A 21,536-nucleotide genomic window follows, 5' to 3' on the forward strand; every position below is an offset into this window, starting at 1 on the left:
CCCGCAGAACCCAAGCCCTCACAGAGCTGCCGGAACAATCTAAATGTTCTGGGTCTTACAATGAGACGATGCAGAGTCAATTGAATAGGACTCCATCTACCATACACTTCACCAGAGAGAACCAAGAAGAGCGCGGCCGCTACCTCACTGATGATTACGGTAAAAGTGGCCACATTGATTTTGAAAATTGGTCTCAGTACCGGCATTCGCCCAGTAGACAAATTCTTTGACACCCTTTTACCTGACAGAGGATTGGTAGTATGAAATCTCATTCCAACAAACCCAGCGAGCAGCAGACCGCCATGCAAACCACTCGATTGTCCGCTGATCGAATGCGGGCATAAGAATGATTGTCAGCAACACATCTCATAAGCGGGACATGCAGCGGGCAATAATGATGGAAACTAGCAATCATAAACCATGAATGCTTGACGGGGTAAAGTCTAATGTGTCTGATTCGCTACAGCGGCAAAAAAAATGCACCAAATGGGCTGCAGATTTTACCCTTTGCATCACAGAAGGTAAAATCTGCACCGCAGGTCAATAACACACTGTGAAAAACAATCCCATTTTCTTAGAGCCTGGCATGCGGTTCCATCTCAGGCAGATCTGTAAATGAGTTGTGGTGATTAGATGAACGGTCTTATCACCGGAAGCCCTAAAAATGGTTCCTTCCTCAGCCTATAAAAGGCTCGCGGAGGCTCCTTGTGTGGTGACCTCTTCTTCCGCTTGTGTAGAGCTTGTTGACCACTAGACACCTCTACGACGCAGAGAAGAGATTTCACCCCGTTACCAGAGTCTGTGAGTGGGCACATTATTGGGATGTGAGAAGCTGGATGGTTGTATCGATGAATTGTACTCCATGGGGCTGTTCTGACCAGACTGTTAGGCACGTTGGGACCAGTGGATGTGTGAGGGCACACAAGCTGACCGGGCTCAGGACGCCTCCTACAGACCACCAGTAGAGAGGAGCGTCTGACCAGACTGTTAGGAGGTGTTGGGACCAGTGGGTGTGTGAGGGCACACAAGGTGACCAGGCTCAGGACGCCTCCTACAGACCACCAGTAGAGAGGACCGCCTGACCAGACTTAGGTGTTGGGACCAGTAGATGGGGGGCACACAAGGTGCCAGGACGTCTCTTACAGACCACCAGTAGAGAGGAGCATCTGATGAGCAACAGCAACTGTTCCGTTGTCCGCCATCCAGAGACGAGGTGCCATTGTTACACCCCTGTGTCTGTCAGAACCATTTCTAGGCGCTTGGCTGAAGGACATTTGGGCTCACACTACAGAGTTGGTATAGTCAAGCTGCAGCTTATAAGAAATATATTGTACTTGCCCTTTTTTGTTAGCTGTTGGCTTTGGCAATTTTAGCTGCAGCACGAAAAAAATAAATAAAAGAAATAAGCCAACAACCAGCATAGCAGTTTTGTTTTTTTTTTTGAATCCCCACTAAAAGTGATCAAAAAGTTGTATGCAAACCCAAAAAGGTAATAAAAACTACAGCTCACCCTGCAAAAACAGCCCTCATCGGCCAATCGACACACACTTTTTTTTTAAGTTTCGGGTCTCAGAATCCAGCGACGGAAGAAATACTTGTTCAAAGAAGAAATTTTATTTTTTTTTCACGATTTTAAAAAAGTAACACAACCTCTATGTATTTGGTCACCCTGTAATCGTAGTGACCCCCAAAATAAAGCTGGTGTGTCATTTGTACTGTGGTGTGAACGCTGGAAAAACAACCCCCCCAATGGCAGCGGCACAACTGTAATTTTATTTATTTTGGCAATTTCTCAAATCGTAAAAATATTAAAGTTCTTCTTTACAGTGCAGAAAACTGTACCAATAAGAAATACAAGTCGGCCCGCAAAAAACCTCTTACGGCTAGGTCAATGTAAAAAAAAAAAAAAAAAAAAAAGTTTACCTTCTGTCTAAGCCTTCCAGGAAGGAAAGTTCGGACCAAAAAAAAAAAATGGATATAACATGCTAGATCTCTTGTCCTGAAGGGGTTAAATAAGCCACAGCACGTTGAAGCATTTGGCTAGATCTCATCTGAAGAAGAGAAGCACAAGAATAAACATGGTGGCCGCCGGACACCAGAGTCACCAGAAGTAGTTTATTACAGTACAATAAATAGGATTGTTACAGTTAATGACAAAATAAAATGACATCCAACAAACTCCTAGAAAATCCTACAAACGTAGCGCAGAAAGTGGTCATTGTAAGGTCGTAGGTCATTGTGTCAACGTGCCGCTGCGTAGGACAAAAAAAAAAGGACATAATAAAAAGCACAAAATGTAAAAATGTGCCGCTTCTATACAAAAATAGTCCAAGTACATTCCAAGTAAATTGAGTCCGGGACTCCTCGCACGCTGGAGGATACAACGCAGCACCCGCCACCACTCTAAAGTCTTCACATTGGTCGCAGATTCGGCAGAATGCGGGAAGAACTCATTCAACCTGCAATCATTTCAGCAAAATACAGGGATTTGGGAGTCGTTTGGTTAATAATGAAAACTTTTCCAACACAGTCGATTGACAAATAAAACTCAGTTTTACATATACGATCTCCAAGATCCCGCCCACCTTAGAGTCTCCTCCTCCTCCCACTATCAGCCTTTTTTGACTGCTGGTTCAGCTGCTTGTAGCTTATGACTCTGCCCTTAATGTACCGCCCTCCTGCTGAGCTTGTGCTTATCCATGGCAGCAAATGTGAGCTGCAGTGTAAAGTATGGCAGAGCACTGGAGCCCTCTGTACTGCTGCCAGAGAAAGTTCTCAACCCGTTGTACCAGTTACACTCCCAGTGAGGTAGATACAAGCTCTCGGCTGTAGCGCCACCATTAGGGGAGACGTTGCATCTTCACAGGTTTAGAGTCTCGTTCTCTTTAGGGATGGCTGCGACGGGCAGGTCGCTCCCCTCTACCGCTCTTTGCACACAAGATCGATTGCTCATGTCTGCTCAGCATACACACAGCTTGTCAATGCGGTTCAGACCCGACCAATCGATTTTACGAGGCTATGAGAAGGTCTCCCATCTCAATTATAATGGCACATAATGTAAAAGAAACAGGGGCAAGACCAATAAGACGACCCACCTCCAGCTGAGAGTTCTTTAACCCCTTCGTGACCAACCTATTTTGCACCTTAAAGGACCAAGCGATTCTTATCAGCGCATTATAAAAGCCACAACTCGTTGACGGCCATTTAAGGGCTTGCTTTTAGGGGGACAAGATGTAGTTATTACTGGCCGCACTCCGGGCTCCACATAACGTGTTGTAGAACTTTAATTAAAATGGGGGTTGTGTAGGGAAAAAAAATTTATGTTTAAACTTTAATACAATTTTTTTGACACTTTTTTTCCTGAAGGGGACTTGAATATGCGATTGTTCGCTCTCCAGGCTAGTACACTGCATTACTTATGTAGTGCAGTCGACCAGGCCTATGACAGTAGTCTATTAGACTCTGCAGGAGGCAGAGCCCAATAGGCTAAGTTACATGGAAGCCATGGAGGCCTTTTTTCAGTCTTCCGGCTGCCAGGGGGAATCCAATAAACCTTGTATTTGCCATGCGAAGTGCTGATGGGTGACAGAGCCCCCTAACTTCCATGCTGCAGTTGCTATTGCTTGTAGCATGAGGTTTCTCCGTTCCCAGTGGTCAAAGCAGGAGCCTGGCTGTCAGTCAGCCAAGCCACAGTCTTACCAAGATGGATGTGCAGGATTAAAGCCCATTAGTGATGACAGTAAAAAGGCATATTGGCGGTCATGCAGGGGTTAAGGAAATATTCGGACACTTTGGGGATACAAACACAGGCCATGGAAGAAATAACAGACAGGAGAAGCACAGATCAATAGGACATATTACTACCCCGACACGTGGCAGAGACCACAGTAATGGCGACCGTGCATTTCCTACAGCACTGATATAAGCCGAGACTTTGAACGACATGCGGGACTCCGAGCGGGTCTGTACAGAACGAGTGCGATGCTCGCCACCATATTGAGTCCCTACCTCACGTTTAAGGGTAATGGACACCGCCTCACAGAGAAGACGCCACTCCATGAGGTTTTGGTGGTAGCGTTATGTACTTCCCAGCATACGTTCAGATAAACACTTTAATGTAAATGGATGCAGTTTCAGGCCAATAATGTGATCAGCGACCATAAAAGGCCAATATTAATCTGTGAAGCCAACTTGCAGATTTTGTCACGCCCACAGAAACTGCCTTGTCTCATTTATTTTGATCCTAGATAAAGATTAACCCTTTCCAGTCCACTGACATCTAAAGACATTCTGATTGAAGGCTGTACAGCTCCGATGTCAGAAGATGTCCAGCAGGGAATTCTTAATGTTTATTACTGGCCGCTCTGTTGTCGGGGGCCTCTCCAGCATGTCCCATACCGCAGTACTTTCTCTAGCCAGCAGCTAACCCATTGTATAATGGCAGAAAGAGAAAGCCCCCTAGGAACCCTGAATCCAAAATTGGATTGCAAAGGGTTAAGGAGTGAAAATGCCTCCCAGACGCCGTTGGGCGCCATTTCATCAAACGGCCGAATTTATGAAGAGTTTCATTGTAGAGCTAGGTATAGCGGACGGCAGGAGGGCTTTGTGGAATGATGGAGCAGCAACTCACAGGATGCCACAAGGGGAGTTGAAGTTGTAGAGGGCGATCCCTAGAATAACATGCGTTTCGATGTAGTGGGACTATAGCACGGAGACGCATGACTGCAGCTCGTTGCACCACATATCAAATGCCATGCACCAGCAGGATGACGTGCAGCCCCACCTGGTGACCGTCAGCAGGCCATGCTGGAAGACATTCAGGCGATTCTTTGGCTGTCGCGACCCCCTTACCCCCCCACATCTCTCTCCCCTCAAGCATCTGAGGGGTACAACCAGACGTGGAGCGATCGCACGCCTGCAGCCTCGTAATGCATGGTGGCCTGCGGATAGCACCAGCCCCGGACAGGATTGCCAGCACTCACTGCTTTAACAGCTCTCAGCCAACACGGTGGGGCCACTGTTTAAGGACCCCCCCCCCCCCCCCTCATTATTGGGCTGTAGGCCAGAGAAGAGCTTGAAATTAAAAGCGATGGTTCAGAACTTAGTTCTGCATGTGTCCAGTAATCAACCCCATCCATGCCAAATTACCAGAGGGAAAGTTACCAATTACCCCTGTAAATAGGTTCTCTCACTCATGAGAGGGTAGGCGGAGATAAGTGCCTAACTGTTGCAGGTTCAACCTGTGATCCCCAAGGGCTCATTTCTACATGATGCAGCATTTTCTCTGTGAAGCCGTGTATAAAAGTATTTGCATATAAACCAGTGTACATACCCTTCTGATGCCAAGGGCTAGGCTACATTACACTTGTCTACTGGTGGAGTCACTGTCTCCATAAATTGTGGTTCCTGGCTTATGCTCCAGAGCTGCACACAGACTGCTGCACCAATGAACTCCCCACCATTCAGCCAACTGCAGCTTAGTATTCTAGGAAGCATCAGCTAATACCCTAAAGGGCCCCTGCATTATTAGAGCACAAGCTTACTGACCTTTTACCAATAACACTAAGCAGAATAGTGAGTACAGCTCTGGAGTATAATACAGGCTATAACTCAGGATTTATGATAGGTCTACTGCATGTGTCCAAAATCTAGCGTTACACTATCTACAGCCCGGTCCGGTATAAACCACAATTGGGGAGGGGAGACACAGATCACGTTGTCTTCCAGGAATGAAGCAGGGAGGCAGCATGCACACATCACTCAGCGTCAGTAATCACTGTTAGCACCAGTGTGTCACATTGTGGGTTCTAGGATTGGATCTAGTAGAGTCATAAAAGACACCGATGCAGCTGGATGGGCGGCCTGAAAGACAATAAAGCACTGCAAGTCCCAGCAGAGATGCCGACAATATTACACGATGCCACATCTTAGTCGGTCCATCCCAGGGAGGGGCCGAAGCTTGAGGAGAAGCAGAACACCGTACGCTGCATGCACACAAGCCAAGGCTCCAGCAGGGGCTGCTGTCCAGACCGAAGGATGCAGTGCTGGAAGCCGGGGGTCCCAAATGCTAATAATTTAGTGTATAATGTACAAGGCGGGGGCTGGGAAGGTCCCGTTCCAGGAAGGAGCCCACTCACAGGATGAGACACTTGGACTTGGACTTTTTCTTCTTCTTTTTGCCCTCCTTGCTCATCTTCTCTTTGTGCTTTCGGATTTCTCGTACTAATGTGTAGAAAGCGTCGTCGACGCCCTAGAGAAAAACAAAGTGAGGTTAGTGGAAAGCAAAGGTGGATCACTGCACCCCAACTGCTAACCCTGCGGGGGGCGCCATAGTGTGCTACAACTCCTCACTGCACGCAGATCCTACAGCAAGAGTCCTCTATACCTGACAGTCCAGTAATCAACCCCATCCATGCCAAATTACCAGAGGGAAAGTTACCAATTACCCCTGTAAATAGATTCTCTCACTAATGAGAGGATAGGCGGAGATAAGTGCCTAACTGTTGGGGATCACAGGGTCGAACCCGCAAGGGCTCATGTGACTGGGGTGTTGGTGTGAACTCATAACCGCTGCTCCGTTCTCTTCTATGGGATTAAACGGAGATTACTGAGGACATCCATCTCCACCTGATGTCACCACAGAAGTCAATGGAGTGGTGGTCACACACGCGGCATTCAGGGAGCTCAGTTCTCAACCTGCGATCATGAGCCTGCCACCAGTGAATGGAGCACATGCTGGACTACTAGGGGACAGGCAGAGATCCATTAAATGGGAACAAAGCGGTGGCCAAGCATCGGCACCGCCAGCCCCTTCACATGGGACACGCACGGAATACCAGTCTCAGGAGCGCAGCACTCAGACCCCCAGCGATCCAGAGACTGCCACCCATGAATGGACATTTAGGGTGCACCGTTCTTGGGTCCCAACAGGTGGATCCTGAGACTGCAGCAACGCCACAATGTGTGACCACTACTCCATTCGCATCTATGGAAGAGATGGAAATTGATTCACTCAGCAATTCCCCCCTGTGAAATTGAATAGCATGTTGGGCACCCTTGGGCACTACCACTCTGTTCACATTGGGCTCTGGGGATCCCAGCATCAGACCTTGAAAATCACAATGTCTTTAGTGGAGATCCCCATTATTGGCTGTGAACCCCCAGACCTACACACATCACTAGGGGGGGGCCATATAATCGGTGTGGTTGGTCCTGTGCATTGACTGACCCCCACCCATCGCTGTAGGAACTTACCCGTCACATTATAAGGCATTTTTTTATTTTCACGCAGCCGGGCGTCTTCTCTTCCTTGCTCATCTTTTTCACTCTGTATTGTCGGATTTCTCTCACCAAGGTATAAAAAGCATCCTCCACTCTCTGCATCGTAAAACACAACACCTTTAACACGTCCGGGGGGGAGGGGGGCGGCTCTAAACCAGGGTCTAACGCTGACAAAAACTATTAATGCCCTCATGTCGTCAGTTTCTGGGACAGAGGTGCAGCAGCTGCCATTAGGACTTGTGGGGGGCAGTGCCCAACTGTCTTAGGTCCAGAACACAAGTGCAGCCCATTATGGAGCCGCTACGCTTCTTGTTTGAGACCGCGGTCCAAGTCGTTTTCCTACATGACAGACCCCACAGCTGAGGCCATACTAGAGCAGCAGTCAAAGTGGTGGTCACCCAGCTCTCTCAGAGACAGATAGCAGTTTCTATCAACAGCCCCAAAGAACAGGAGAATGCAGGGACTTGTACCGGATGGATACTAGGGGGGGTCAGTGAGTCAAATACTGCAGGTCAAAATAATCACTTGCAGATCAAAAGGGAATCTGTGAAAGTAATGTTCAGGGTGCAGGGTTAGAAAAAACGTGCCTGCTTTTTTCCAAATAGCACACCTCATCTGTAGGTTGTGTCTAGTATTGCAGCTTAGTTTCCATTCATTTCAACAGAACTGAGCTGCAATACCACACACAGCCCTATGGGCAAGGGTGGTGCTGTGTTTGGAAGAAAGCCGCCATGCTTTTCCTAACCCTGAACAACCCCTTTAAAAGTCACACTGGTGACGGCAATGTGGTTTGCAGCAAAAAAAAAAAAAAGTACAGGTGATACAAAAAACATGCATGAGGAAAAAGAAAAAATTCTTGGCCCACAGAAAAACAACCTAGGGATTGGGTTTCTATTCAGTGACATCAGCTCTTGAAAAATGGAGAATGGTAAATGTAACGGTTTCACAACTATTTGTTATACAATGCGGAGACATCCTTCACATAGAACGTGCTACATAAACATGGCCGCCTCCATTACGAGGGGCTGCATGTCGGGGATTTGCCACGATGGTCGTTGGCTTTGTGCGATTTGATTGATCATTGTGGAAGCAGTTTTATCAATGCAGAGAGAGAAGAGCGGAAGAGGAGCCCAACACCAAGAGCTGCGATCACAGCACCCCGCGAGTCTACAACATGCGGCTAATGGGAAAGGAGACTTCACTACCCGCCAAACCACCACCACTGCCTTTGTAGGCAACAGCAGCTGTGAACAGCCCCCTTCCCTGGACTGTACCCCTCTCCATTGGTAGGTGCCCACCCATTCTAAGGAGGAAGGGTTCACAAGGAGTGGTTCTACCACATGTCATGGAGGATTAGACGCAATTGTGTGATATTCGTAACGGTTCATTGGCATCAGCCGCCCCCCCCCCCCCCCCACCCCACATTTTTTCACCACTGAAGTCACAATTAGACAGAAGCATCAATTACAGGATTTCATATTAAATTGTAGATTGGCATCAGAAAATGAAGGAAAAGAGACCGCAGGGAAGCGTGCAGCCGCGACCCCCACAGAGGACGGGCGCAGGGGCTCAGGCAGTCGCAAAATCAAAAGGGCATTTGATTTCAGGCAATTTAAATACTGAAACTAAAAACTGATTGGAAACGAAGCAAGTGTTTCTCCTGCAGCTCCCCCGCAGGAGAAACTAGGGATTACACAGTGTGTGATCCCTGTACTGTACGAACAGGACGAGTCCTCCAATATGCTTCGTAGCGGTTCTCTGCTCTGGATAATAGAGGCGACATCTTTTGAAAGAAACAGCCATGTTTACTTAATCCTGCAGGGTGCCATCAGGCAGGACACAATATTCTGCAGCCATAAGCCACAGGTCTAAGTGCAGATTTTGTCAGGGGATTGCTGGCAGAATTCTGCATCAATACCCACACATTTTGGTGAGGATTCTTTAGTAGCATCCTGTAAAATATTTTGTACCACGTGAAAGCGCCTCTTTAAGACAGCGCACACCACTGCAGTTTATACCACACCCGGATAAAGACAAATGCTGCACCAGGAAACAATGGCTAAGGGATTAGAAAACAGCAACCGTGAGCGACCACGCCTGTTATTATATAACGGCTCTCTGCTGATCACTAATGATAGAGGTGGAAATGAAGGGAGACTTCAGCCTCTTAAAGAAAGAGTGAAACATTAACTCAGATGTCAGAATGTTGATGGCACGCAGAGTTCACAGCTCACCCATATCTTACAAGAGATCTGGGGCCTTTAGCCCATCAGCATGGGTCCGATGGGGTCCCAACCACCATGTTTGCATTAGTTGCAGACCATCCCACTCATCTGAAGGGGGCACCAGAAGAGCAGGTGCTTGCTGCAGAGACCACCCCACTCACATCGATGGAAACAGCGGTGATTAGAGGGGTTACTATCCCTCATCCTATGGTTAACCCCTATTGGCAAGAGCAGAGAATTACTACAGGAGACAGGCTCCAGATCTGGAAGACCTCGTACATCCCTACACTGCAGTGAATGGAATTCAAAGCAAGGGGCGATTCCCCAACAGAGAAGCCCCGCAGCCCGCCGACGGCAAAGAGACTCGCCCAACCACTCGTCTATCAGCGCTACTCATTACCTGTCTGGTTTTTGCAGACGTCTCGATGAAAGGAATGCCGTAACTTCTCGCTAGGTCCTGAGCTTGTTTGGTGTCTACTGTTCTAGAAGGTAAGTCACATTTATTGCCGACTAGGACCATCGGTACATCCTCAGAGTCCTTTACCCTTTTTATTTGCTCTCTGTAAGGGGGAGAAAATACAGAAAGTCAATTTACTACTTACCAACCCCGAGCCAGCAGGGGGTGTCAGAACACAGGAGTTTCAAATTTGTGCAGTTTGCTCTAATGATCTGCATTCCTCCAAGTGTCAGCCTCACATTAGACAATTTACAGTAAACAGTTAGCCCAGTACATTATCTACCCACCAGCTTACTGATAGTTTCCAATACCTTTATAACAGTTATCAGGGTCCTCTAAGAATTACCATTATTGTATCAATCCCTAGTGCTTACCGATAATGGTGAATGTCCTCGAAGGACTTAGTGTTATTGATGGCAAAGACGCATAGGAAGCCCTCGCCCGTCCTCATGTACTGGTCCCTCATGGCGCTGTACTCCTCTTGGCCTGCAGTGTCCAGTATATCCAGGAGGCACGTCTCCCCATCGATCACAACCTGCTTCCTGTAAGAGTCCTGCGTGCAGAGAAGGATAGTTTAGTTGCAGCTTTTCCTGCGGCGCCCCCTAAAGCCGGTCCACACAAGTCCCTACACCGAGGTAATAAGGACAGCAGGGCTGAAGCATCCCGATTAGCGAGACCACAGAACAAGTCATCGGCATTCAAAGAGGAATAGTCATTTACAGGTTCTATTCTAAAGAAGTCTGCAGAGTTCTTCGGTTATTCCTCCTGGATATGTATGACTCAATTGAAAACTGGGTAGACATCATCCTGACCAAAAAAGGCAAGTTAGAAATTCTAAAACCTAGGTATACAGAACTGAAGAATCAACAATTATAATGGAGAGTTCCTACAGGAGCGCTAAATTACAGATTTTACATACGCAGTCAGCAAGATGTGATACAGGCGGATATGGAGGCTCTAGTACCCTGTTCTACCACCTCTAACTTGGATACAAGATGTGATACAGGCAGGCATGGAGGCATACAGGTTCTGTATGATATCCTGCAAACTGGTAGGCTGCGGAAGTTGGGGTCCTAGATAGTTCCATACATGGTTCTATTGGTGATAAATCTAGCGACCGAGTATGGAAGTGTAACAATGTTGCGGGGGCTCCTGTGACGCCGCCGCCACCCCCCCCCCCCCGTGTGTGCAGCACAGCATTATCCTGCTGGAAGCCGCCATGAGAGGAACACATGTGGCTGCAGGATGCCCAGAACATATCGCTGAGCTGTCATTGTCCATCGTACCACTACTAGGGGGAACAGACTGTTTTATGAGATGGCGCCCCACCCCAGACCATCATACCAGCAGGGGGAAGGATTGAGGCACTCGCCCCGAGGTCTCCAGACACGAACACGACCGTCATCTAACTAAACCTGGATTCATCGCTGAAGACAATCCGGTTCCCCTCCGTAGCATCTAGTTTCATCGTTCACGACACAACTGCAAACGGAGGCGACGGTGGGGGTCAGCTTATTATGGTGAGTGTGCCATTTGTGCAGAGACCGCTGGTGTATGATGTAGGAACAAAACTGTGTGCAGATCTTGAACAAGCAGGAGATATCAGTCTTGAAGCCAGCAGAATATACAGGAAGTGCAATATGTGACTACAGATATCGGAGCTGTAAGGTGACTACTGGTTTAGGAGTAGTGAACAGAAGGCCGTCATGTCTGCGTCGTACTTCGGGCTGCACCTCTTACCTCTATAGTGGGGTCATACTCGTCCACAAAATGGTTCTGTATCAGCTGTATGGTCAGGGCGCTCTTGCCCACGCCTCCAGCGCCAACCACCACCAGCTTATATTCTGTCATTTTTGCCAAATCTGAAACAGGAGGAAAAAAAATAAATAAATTTAGTTTATTAGTATTCTGTTCCAAATTCAGAAGAAGAAAACAGGAAGTGGCGTTCTATTAATACTTGTTGTGGTGCTGCGTGCAGTTTACGAGGCAGTCACCGGCAGACAGAGGTGGCCTGTGCGGTCGCTGCTGGCTGTCATTATAGTCTATAACTGGAGGAGACAGACGAGGCGGCCAGGTACACAGAAGTGTCCTGTGTGATATGAAGGGGGCACCGGCTGCGGACGCAGGGAATCACCTTTAACAACTGCAGAGTCAGGACAGGAGTCATGCATCCAACATGGCAGAGACAAGGAATAATCCTTGTTTTAGATTAACCCGAGTGCCCGAGGCATCTTAATTCACCTGAAGCCAGCAATCCAAAGTCTGACAGGCGCACACGATCCCGGGCGGAGGTCACACAGTGGCGGCTGCAGGCGCACACGACCCCGGGCGGCTGCAGGCGCACACGACCCCGGGCGGCTGCAGGCGCACACGACCCCGGGCGGCTGCAGGCGCACACGACCCCGGGCGGCTGCAGGCGCACACGACCCCGGGCGGAGGTCACACGGCAGCGGCTGCAGGGTATAAGCACAGGAAGCCCTGAGACATCACACCTTTCCCGAGACGAAGCAGACTGCCTACATCTCACCGGGAGCCATGTATGTCATCGATGTATTCCTGGGGCTGCGCTCACACAACGCAGGCAAAGAGCGTCCTTCAGGCTCCGGCAGGCCAGTAGAGCCCCTTAGTGACCACAATACGCCCGTTTACTGACCTCACTAATGGCACTACACCCGCACACGTCTCCCGCGGATTAGGGATTTAACATACATGCTCATGTGCTATGTATTTTACACGCATGTGAGTGAGCCCTTAAGGCAATGGCTACTGACAGCCCGGCTCCTGCTCTAACCACCAGCAGAGGAGAAACTACAGATGCCGGCAGCTTAACCCCTTAGATGCCATAATCATTAGCAACTGCACTGTGGCAGGGGAGGGGCCTCCTGTAGCACAATCACAAAGTAACAGTGGGTTCCCATGGCAAGCAGAAGCCTGACAAAGGCCTCCATGTCAACCATGTAACACAGCCCAATAGGCCCCACCTCCCCCAGAATCAGATAGGCTGCTGTTGTAGGCGAAGTACTGCAGTGTACTATGCTAGCAATCAGTTTGTGCGCTACCGAAGGAGACACCTGTGACTAAGTAGAAGTGGCAGACAGGTGCGGTAACCAGTCAAGCAGGCTCCGGCGCACGCCGTGCCCAGGGAAGTATGCAGCTTGTGTACACTGGCAACAAACACCCCGTCCAGAGCCGTCATACACTACAGAATGTATAACAGTACGGGAGCGTTATACAGCCGGGTCCGATATAAGCAGCCAAGAACATGCAACGCTCAGAAGCCAATACACTCTCTTAAAGGGCCACCAACTGTCACAGTATAGCACATGTGGGGTAAGGAGGTTCAATCATTGCCTATAGGAGGCGTGGGACATAACTAGGGGCCTGTTCACTTCCACAGAGCCTCCATCACAGATTGCCACAAATCCACGATGATCTACTGCTACTGCGGCGCCATTTCATCCAGGAAGCCGGAGTGCAAAACTGCAGAGGATGGAGCCAAACGGAAGAGGTCGGTGCAAGTCCACACCAATGTGAATTCCCTTTTGCCCGCTTGTATCGGTTCTCCGGTAGCCATTGGTTGCCAGGGGCGCCGCTCGTCTCCTCTACACATCTCCATGGCCTTAATTCCTTAGCCCAAACTTTCTCCTCCATTCTTCCCGAGGGCACAAAGCTTATCGGAGTTGCAATGAGGCCTGAAAGTGGGCGCCAGACGACAGGATGTTCCACCCCTCCCCCCCCCCAGAGTGGACAGCGCAGTGCCTAAGGATCGCGACCAGCTAGAACCGTCCGTTCGAATAGACAGGCAACTGCAGAAGTCACATCTACATTCAGTCCAGGACGGACCCCACCAGCCGCGTCCCCCGCAGAGTTACGTAGCTTTCATTGGATTAGGGAGCAGAAAACCCCCGAGGGCGCCTCTTATCACAACAGCGGGCGCAGTGCCTCATGAGGGCTTGTTAGGCTCTAACTGGACCCTAGAGGACTGGTGGATGTGGCGCAGTCCGATGAGTCACGATACTAGTTGTTTCGGGCTGATGGTAGTTTTGGTGTATAACGCAGACCCCATGAAGTCACGGACCCCTGTTGTCAACAAGTCTGGTGGTGGCTCCATACGGGTGTGAAGTTTGTTCTGTAGCCAATCACTAGCTATACGAAGTCCCAGTGACTGGCTGCAGCAGTCAGAGCCAGAAGTACAGAGCGGCTGTGGACCAACCTTAAGCAATTGGAAAACCCGTTTTAGCGCATCCCAGCTGTGGAGGACCCTTCCCTCAACGGCCCAGGACCACTCAGAAGCTGTTCCTTAACCATAAAGCCTACTGCACCTATGGTAGTATCTGCAACCATTAAGCTGATGTGCAAAATACAGATGGGCATACGCAATTCTGGTCAATGAAAAATTTACCTTTTTGCTGCGTATATAAGGCACATAACGCGTGCCTTGTTTAAGGCCGGCTGCACACGGCCGTGACGGGCTCCGCCGCGAAGCCCGTCATGGCGCCCCCCAGAGACGCCATACTTACCAGCGGATCCGGCGTTCTTGCTCCCGCATGACGCTTCCCCGCCCACCGCCTCCGCGTCACGTGACGGCGGTAGGCAGGGAAGCGTTTTCACGCTATCTTCCACTGTAGCACAGCGGAAGATAGCGTGAACAGACGGCTTCCATTGACTGCAACGGGAGCCGGCCGCGCGTAAAATAGAGCATACCGCGGGTGAGGTCGGGTGATTTCACGGTGCGGAATTCCGCGATGGAATTCCGCACCGTGAGCATTGTGCTATAAGGTTCAATAGAACCTAATAGTAGCGGGCAACGCAGCGGATTTTCGCCGCGAATTACGCGGCAGAAATCCGTTCGTGGGAAGGAGGCCTAAGACTGGTGTTGCATCCGTGCGACATCCGTTTTCATGTGCGCAAGAGATAAATTGACAAGGCCCAACTGACATCACTTTTTCCCCCCCACCGTCTCCAGGCGCAGTGAACATACATGTAACATCCGTGTTCAGGTGTCCCATGTTAGTCAGTAATTGTTTTTCTATAATGCACAACATGGGAGCATGTAACACGCAGGCGGTCTGTATACAACTTGAGGAATGAGCGGCCCTAGAGGTCCCCCGGTTTACTAGCATCACTAGATCTTAAAGGAGAGCTCTTCAGTCTTAGGGCGCCTGCACACGGGCGGAAATCCCGCAGCGGGATTTCCGCCACTGAAAGGCTGCATAAGAGTGCATTACAATACGCACTCCTATGCAGACGGACGCGGTTTGGCCACGCGAAATCTTGCGTGGCAAACAAACCGCGGCATGTCCTATTTACGAGCCCCGCACAGAAATGTCACTCACCCGGCCGCCAGCTCCGGTCTGCGCATGCGCCGGCTGCCCGCACATGAAAGAGCCAGAGCCGCCGGGCACGGGTTAGTACGCGCTCCTCCCTGCAGGCGCTGGGGTCGGGGTCGGGTCCCGCGGTGAAAATCCTTGCTGCCGGATCCGACCCGCTCGTCTGCAGGCGGCCTAAAGGGCTTTACCAGATCAGCCTTCAGCTGTGAGACAATCCCCCCGCAGCAGCGATCCTGGGAATTCTGCCTCAAATCAAAGGTACAATAGTTACAATTCAAAACAATAGCCAAGCTGATCAAAGAGCCGCAGGTCACATGACCCCCAGTATAAGCCACCGTCGAGCAGCACGACCACAATAAGCTACAGAGCTGTTCCGCCGCAGTCACCTCCATTATCATTTACAGACCGAGTGTGGGCGGAGCCAAAGCCACAACTACATAAAGACCCCAGTCACACAGCGCAGATTGTCTGTGCGGAAGCTCCACAGCGCTCACTGTAGATACAGACAAGTGCGATAAAGGCTGAGAAGATTGGATTTACATCGCATTCGCAGCAGTTAGAAGTTTCAATAAAAGCGTGACAAAGCTGAACACGCAAAAAAAAAGCACCTCCACTTCTCTATAGAATGGGAGAGAATGTGTGGCACGCAAATTGTACAGCGAGCGTGATGCGGTTTCCACACGCCCACAAAGGAATAACGAGTGACTGACCGTGGAATCATCCACAGATACGGCATTCTGAGATTTTTCGACTGCTGGTGCGAGAGAAAACTGTCCGGTGTGCGAGAACCCGGTGCGATCAGGCGGTCATCACCTGTGCCAGCCACGCTCATATCACCAGTGGAAGAACACCGCGAGGCCACGACTCAACGAGGACAAAACTGCGCAAGTTCCGTGTTTACACGACGTACAGAGATCGTGCGATGCATTAACCCATTGTTTCCAGTGTGGTTCTTTGGGCATCGTACCCCCCCAACAGCGCTGCGAGAAGGCAAAAAACCCACCTGTTATTTGCTACAAGACTTAAAAGTTGCACCGCCTGAAACTCGCACACGCCAGCGCCATTACAATAAATACCACCATGAGGTTTTCTTGCAAAAACGCTACACTCACAAACAGGTTGAGTTGCGCACCGCCAGACACCACAATCCACCACGGAAATCAACTGCAGCAGCAAAGCGGATGAGATTTTTAAGTTTGCCCACACGCTGCGGAAAAAAGTTCCACATGGAAACTGCAGCCTGCATGGCAGATATCAGATTCGTAGCGCATCAGTTATAGCCACGGATTTGCAGCATGGCTTCCATCTCATGAAACAGGCAAATTACGTACCAAGTAGCACCAATTTTTACTGAGTTTTCTGCAACCACCAAGTATTACCATACAGAAGGCAGTCCCAGCACACGGTTAAAGGGCCAGACACCAGAAAACACGCAAAAAAAGAAAAACGCATTCACACAAACGCAGAGTAGGACCGCAGCGTATGCTACAGACCAAACAGGCATACACCGTGTGAATGAGGCCTAACACTAAACCCACCATAACCTGCAGAACGAGTCACCCACAACCACAGGCCGGTCAGTAACAGCACTGCCAGGGAGGAGAGTCCCCACAGAGCCCCCCATGATCTGCAGCTAGCAGAGGGGCCCAGCGGCTCCCACACCGCTGAACTCACCGCTCTCCAGTCCGCCGCAGCTCACGGCCGCATCTCCACAGTCCCGGCCGCCCTCGGGCCAAGGTACAGCGAGTCCGGAGTCCTCGTCAGCAGGCCGCGCAGCCGGAGACTCCCAGGGGCTCTTTAAATACGAGCTATAAATACTACAGCCGCTCTGCTTGACGTCATCGGCTTATCGCCTCAGCGATTGGTCAGTGGGAGGAGCCTCGCCGGAAACACCACTCCCTCCCTGAGCATAAGCCACGCCCCGGCCACGCCTTGTACGCGCCGGAGTTCTGAAAGAGCGCGCAGAAGCGAGAGCGCGCCAAAACTGGGAGAGAGAAAGAGAGGTTAGAATGGAGTGGCTAAAAGCAGGTGTGACGTCCGTAGACTCTATTCAGGCGTGCCCCGTGGGGAATAGTGTTTCCAGAGCTGAGCGGTTATGGGGGAAGTGGGGGGCTTCGGGACGTGGGGGTCAGGTGATGAAGCACAAGGGTGACACTGTAAGCTTTAACCCCTTAGCGACAGATGATAAATACCAAATGTGGGTTTAATTTTAATGTTTTGGGGGGTTTTTTTTACAAAAAGGAGAATGAAAAAAAGGGGTCTTAGTAATTTTTCTTTTTTTTTATGTGCATTTTTTTACTTTTTTATTTTTACACTTCCATGGTATTCCCCTGTGGGGGAATTGAACCAGCAAAGCTATAATCGCTATGATAATGCATTGCAGTACTTCTGTACTGCAGTGTATTATCACTTACAGTTGCAATCACAGGTCGTGGCAGCGCGGACACCATTGTCTGGTTGCCTCTGTGATTACATGCTGGAGGGCTGATAACAACACTGAGAGCATGCTCCCCCTGTAATCCCTTACATGCCGTAATGTACATTGATAGCAGCATGCAACGGGTTCACAGCGGGTCTGCTCCCCAATCTTGCTGTCATTGCTTGTCAGTCACAGCAGACACCCTTCTGACCCCGTGCCATCCACAGGACGTAAGAGTAGGCGCAGCTGTGTTAAGTACCACCCAGCCGGGACATGAGCTTACCTCCTGCGGCATTAAGGACGTTTACGGAGTAGGATCAGTTCGGTACTCGTGCAATATGTTGGCACCGGTAACGCCCCCAAAGCTCCGGTTTGGCTGCCGTCCTCATCTGGTAGCAGTGAGGGCACAGAGGATCCGGAGCTTCCCTTTGGTGTGGGTGTGGCCAACCCATGTCTACACCCATTCTGCTGGTGGAGACATATTGCACCAGTACCAATCAGCTCTTGATCCCACGCCATACAAGCCCCGATGCCAGGGGATGAAGATGTACCCAATAAAGCGCTATAGTTACACCCTGCTGTCTGTCGAAACAATTTCCAGACACTGGGCTGAAGGACATTGGGTCTCACAGCCCCCATTACATGTACGGCCTCTGACACCCACCGTCGCCTCCGTTTGCAGTGATGTCGTGAATGATGAATCCGAACGCTATAGAGTGGAGCCGGCTTTGGGCACTGACGACAGCCGTGTTTATGTCTAGAGACATGTATATAGTTTTCTTGGTGGGTGTCGGCTGTGAGAAACAGCCGGCACCCGCTTGGTATAGAGCAGTATTTGCCCATCCTCAGCCCGTCATTCTCCTGCTCTTTGTTGTGGAACAGACACCATGTGAAAGATGGGGAGGACCACAGGGCAGCAGCTCTGGATTGCCACTGCTGAGATGGTAAATACTGTTCTGTTACTTTAACACCTGTGCACCTGTCCTTAACCCATTAAGGACACGGCCTATTTTGGGCATGAGGGCACAACGATTTTGGGGGGATTTTCATTTTCACTTTTCAAAAGCCGTAACTTTATTTTTCCATGGACACGGCCGTATGAGAGGTTGTTTTTTGTGTGGCTAACTGTACATTTTATGGGTGTAATTTTTGGGTAAATGTACTATGTTGTAAAACTTTATTCATTTTATTTATAGCAGGCAGAGAACACATCAATCTTGCCATTTTTTCCTCACAGGGTTAATCATGCAGCATAAGTGACACGATGCATTTTTTTCTGCGGGTCAGTACAATTACAACAATACCAAAATTCTTATTTTTTTTAAAGTTTTCCTCTTTTGCATAGAAAAAAGCCTTTCCTTAATTTTTTTTTGCATCGCTGCATTCTAAGTTCATAACGTTTTTTATTTTTCCATGGATGGAAGTCTGTGAGGGCTCGTTCTTAATGGGATGAGCTGTTGTTTTTATTGGTACCATTTTGGGGTACATACAGCTTTTTTGATCACTTATTGTGTTTTTTTGGGGAGGTGAAATGAACAAATTAAGCACTGTGGCTCCATTGTTTAGGCTTTTTTTAAAATTATTTTTGATGTGCAGTATAAACAGTGTGTTTAATTTCTTGTACAGGTAATTACGGACGCGGCAATACCAAAAAGAGGAATTGGACTCGCAGGTAATACAGTTTCCTTGAAGGGACAACGACGGCACCACCTGAGATCGCCTTCTCCTGATAGGAAAAACACAGAGCGATTTAAAGCTTCCCCCCTCCCTCACTCCTCAGACAAGGGTAGGAATCAAATTTACAATACATACATGTTTGCAAAAAAATCTATGAGGGAATGTCTGGGTGCAGTCATGGAGATTTCCAGGAAACTGGATTACAGATGAGTCTAATTCCTCTTTTCCTTAGTCAATTCTATGATGGCACCACCTGAAAAGTACCAACGAAACCCACTTAGGGAGCGACTACTGCAGAAAGGACTTTACATCTGAAGACCCTAAAAATTGAATAAACAAATTTTTGTCATGCCTCTACTGACTTGTTAATTCAATGTGCTGGAGAACTGTCCTTCTAACTTCAGGGCAGTGAAGATTACGTTCTTGGTCGTTTTTTAGGTTATCCTAGAAGGAGGGAATTATAATATCTTGCGATCTATAGAAAGCTGATACTTGGGCAAGAACGAGGAGTCTAATTCAAATACAATTTTATTCTCTGTGAACCTACAGAATGGCTGTTGAATTGATAAGGCCTGAAAACCACTCACTCTTCGGGCTGTGGTTATGGCAACTAGGAAAAAAGTTTAGTGCCAAGGTTCTAATTGGGATATATATTCTAAGGCTTTACAGACCCAGTTTAAATTACAGGATGAGAATAGATTCTTAATTTTAGGCTTCAATCTATCTGCTGCTTTCAGAAACCCATGTTACCTCTGAACGTTTAGTAACCTGAAAAGCATTGAATGCTGCTATATGGACGTAGTAGAAGAAAGGCACATGTGCAGACCATGAAGGAACTCAAGAATTAGATCTATATTTGTAGTTATGAATTGGAACCTTGTTTCGCCACACCATGGCACAAATATTTTCCACACTTTAAGGTAAATCTTGTTGGTAGTATCTTTCCTACTAGACAGCTAAGTTTCGATGACTCTTTCCGACAAGCCCTTCCCTAAGAGTAAGTATATTTCAGTATCCAAGATGAAGGTTTGATACATTTTGATAGGTTAATGGACCCTGGATCAATAAATCTGGGAGGATTGGAAGATGCACTGGTTCCTGACTGCTCAAGGTTTTCAAAAGAGAAAACCAGTTTCTCAAAGGAGAACTTTTGCGAAGAAACTTCTGGAGTACTCTGGAAATCATAGTAATTAGAGGAAATAAATATACTAGCTTGTGTCCTCAATTCTGTGTCAACGCATCCACTGCAGTAGGATAATCTTGTGGTTTAAGTGAGAAAATTTTTTTCACTTTGCAATTCTTCTCATTGTTAAGTGATCTATTTGAAAGACTTCTTGAGAACGAGACCATTCTTCTGGATTCAGTATTTGGCAACTGAGAAAATCCGCCTTTGTATTTAGGTTTCCTTTCAGGTGAGTTGCTTTGATTGACCTAACATGTCGCTCTGCCCACCTGAATCTTTTGCACAAGGCTCTTTAGGGAAAAATGCCTTGTACCCTCTTGGCAAAGAACAAAGGCTACTGCTGTTGCATCGTCCCTGCGGCCACCTAGGCATGAGGCCCATGCTGAGGAGCTGGCGGGGGTAGAATTGGCACTTGTCACAGTAACTCTACCAGACTCCTCCCTGGAGGGACGCACACAACCTCTGCCCAAGTACCGCTAGGCCTCTTTCTGGTAACGCTGGGACAGTGGTTACCTGTATACGGGTGGTAGACTTTAGATTTGTCACGCGTGATGCCACCGTTCCCTCTCACCGTAGCTTGTACCCAGCGGTTAAATGACACACAGTTGAAACTAGATAACTCGGTCACTGGGAACGGGCAATGACCGATGAACTTTACTGGAAGTTTTACAGATTGCAGCTTGACGCATCAATGCAGGAAAGACAGACGGTGAGGTCAGGGAGGAGACACAGGATGACACCGGTCCTACAGGCCAAGTTATCTGTAAGGTACTGCTTCTGGGAAGGGAACACTGCGGAGGAGGATGGGGGTATGAGCACTCCACAGATACTCAGTATTTGAAGACAGCTCTGCACGGCAGACTTCTCAGGTGGTTCCTGACATAAGGGACTTCAGGATACCTCTCCTCTTCCATCACCTCACCACATGAAGGTTGAAGGTACCCCCACGAGGCTGGCACTGGAC

The 21,536-nt window shown here is 48.8% G+C and overlaps 1 protein-coding gene and 1 long non-coding RNA gene across 6 annotated transcripts; one reads left to right on the forward strand and one right to left on the reverse strand.

The window, feature by feature from the left end:
* Positions 1 to 2,101: 2,101 nt before the first annotated feature.
* On the reverse strand, positions 2,102 to 17,100 carry KRAS (KRAS proto-oncogene, GTPase). 2 transcript variants are annotated; one of them, XM_066590790.1, is made up of 6 exons: positions 16,968 to 17,100; positions 11,704 to 11,825; positions 10,338 to 10,516; positions 9,907 to 10,066; positions 7,255 to 7,377; positions 2,102 to 6,250 (listed from the first exon to the last, which is right to left on the reverse strand). In XM_066590790.1, the coding sequence occupies exons 2-5, from the start codon at positions 11,812 to 11,814 to the stop codon at positions 7,258 to 7,260; spliced, it is 570 nt and encodes a 189-aa protein (XP_066446887.1). In that variant the 5' UTR covers positions 11,815 to 11,825; positions 16,968 to 17,100; the 3' UTR covers positions 2,102 to 6,250; positions 7,255 to 7,257. The 2 variants fall into 2 exon arrangements, with proteins under 2 accessions (XP_066446887.1, XP_066446888.1); XM_066590791.1 differs by lacking the exon at positions 7,255 to 7,377.
* LOC136611299 (uncharacterized) lies at positions 13,043 to 19,746 on the forward strand. 4 transcript variants are annotated; one of them, XR_010790246.1, is made up of 3 exons: positions 13,043 to 13,471; positions 19,339 to 19,498; positions 19,622 to 19,746. It is a non-coding gene; the product is annotated as an uncharacterized lncRNA (long non-coding RNA). The 4 variants fall into 4 exon arrangements; XR_010790245.1 differs by lacking the exon at positions 13,043 to 13,471 and adding an exon at positions 17,234 to 17,296; XR_010790244.1 differs by lacking the exon at positions 13,043 to 13,471 and adding an exon at positions 17,273 to 17,321.
* The last annotated feature ends 1,790 nt before the right edge of the window (positions 19,747 to 21,536 follow it).

Source organism: Eleutherodactylus coqui, chromosome 2 (assembly GCF_035609145.1).
Source record: "Eleutherodactylus coqui strain aEleCoq1 chromosome 2, aEleCoq1.hap1, whole genome shotgun sequence".
Taxonomy (NCBI): Eukaryota; Metazoa; Chordata; class Amphibia; order Anura; family Eleutherodactylidae; genus Eleutherodactylus; species Eleutherodactylus coqui.

Excerpts from the sequence above, each read along its gene's own strand:
- KRAS (XM_066590790.1), bottom strand. The coding sequence starts at position 11,814 with ATGACAGAATATAAGCTGGTGGTGGTTGGCGCTGGAGGCGTGGGCAAG. Across the intron at positions 10,067-10,337 it reads GAGGACATTCACCATTATCG|AGAGCAAATAAAAAGGGTAA; the intron begins GTAAGCACTAGG and ends TCCCCCTTACAG. Across the intron at positions 7,378-9,906 it reads CGTCTGCAAAAACCAGACAG|AGAGTGGAGGATGCTTTTTA; the intron begins GTAATGAGTAGC and ends TTTACGATGCAG.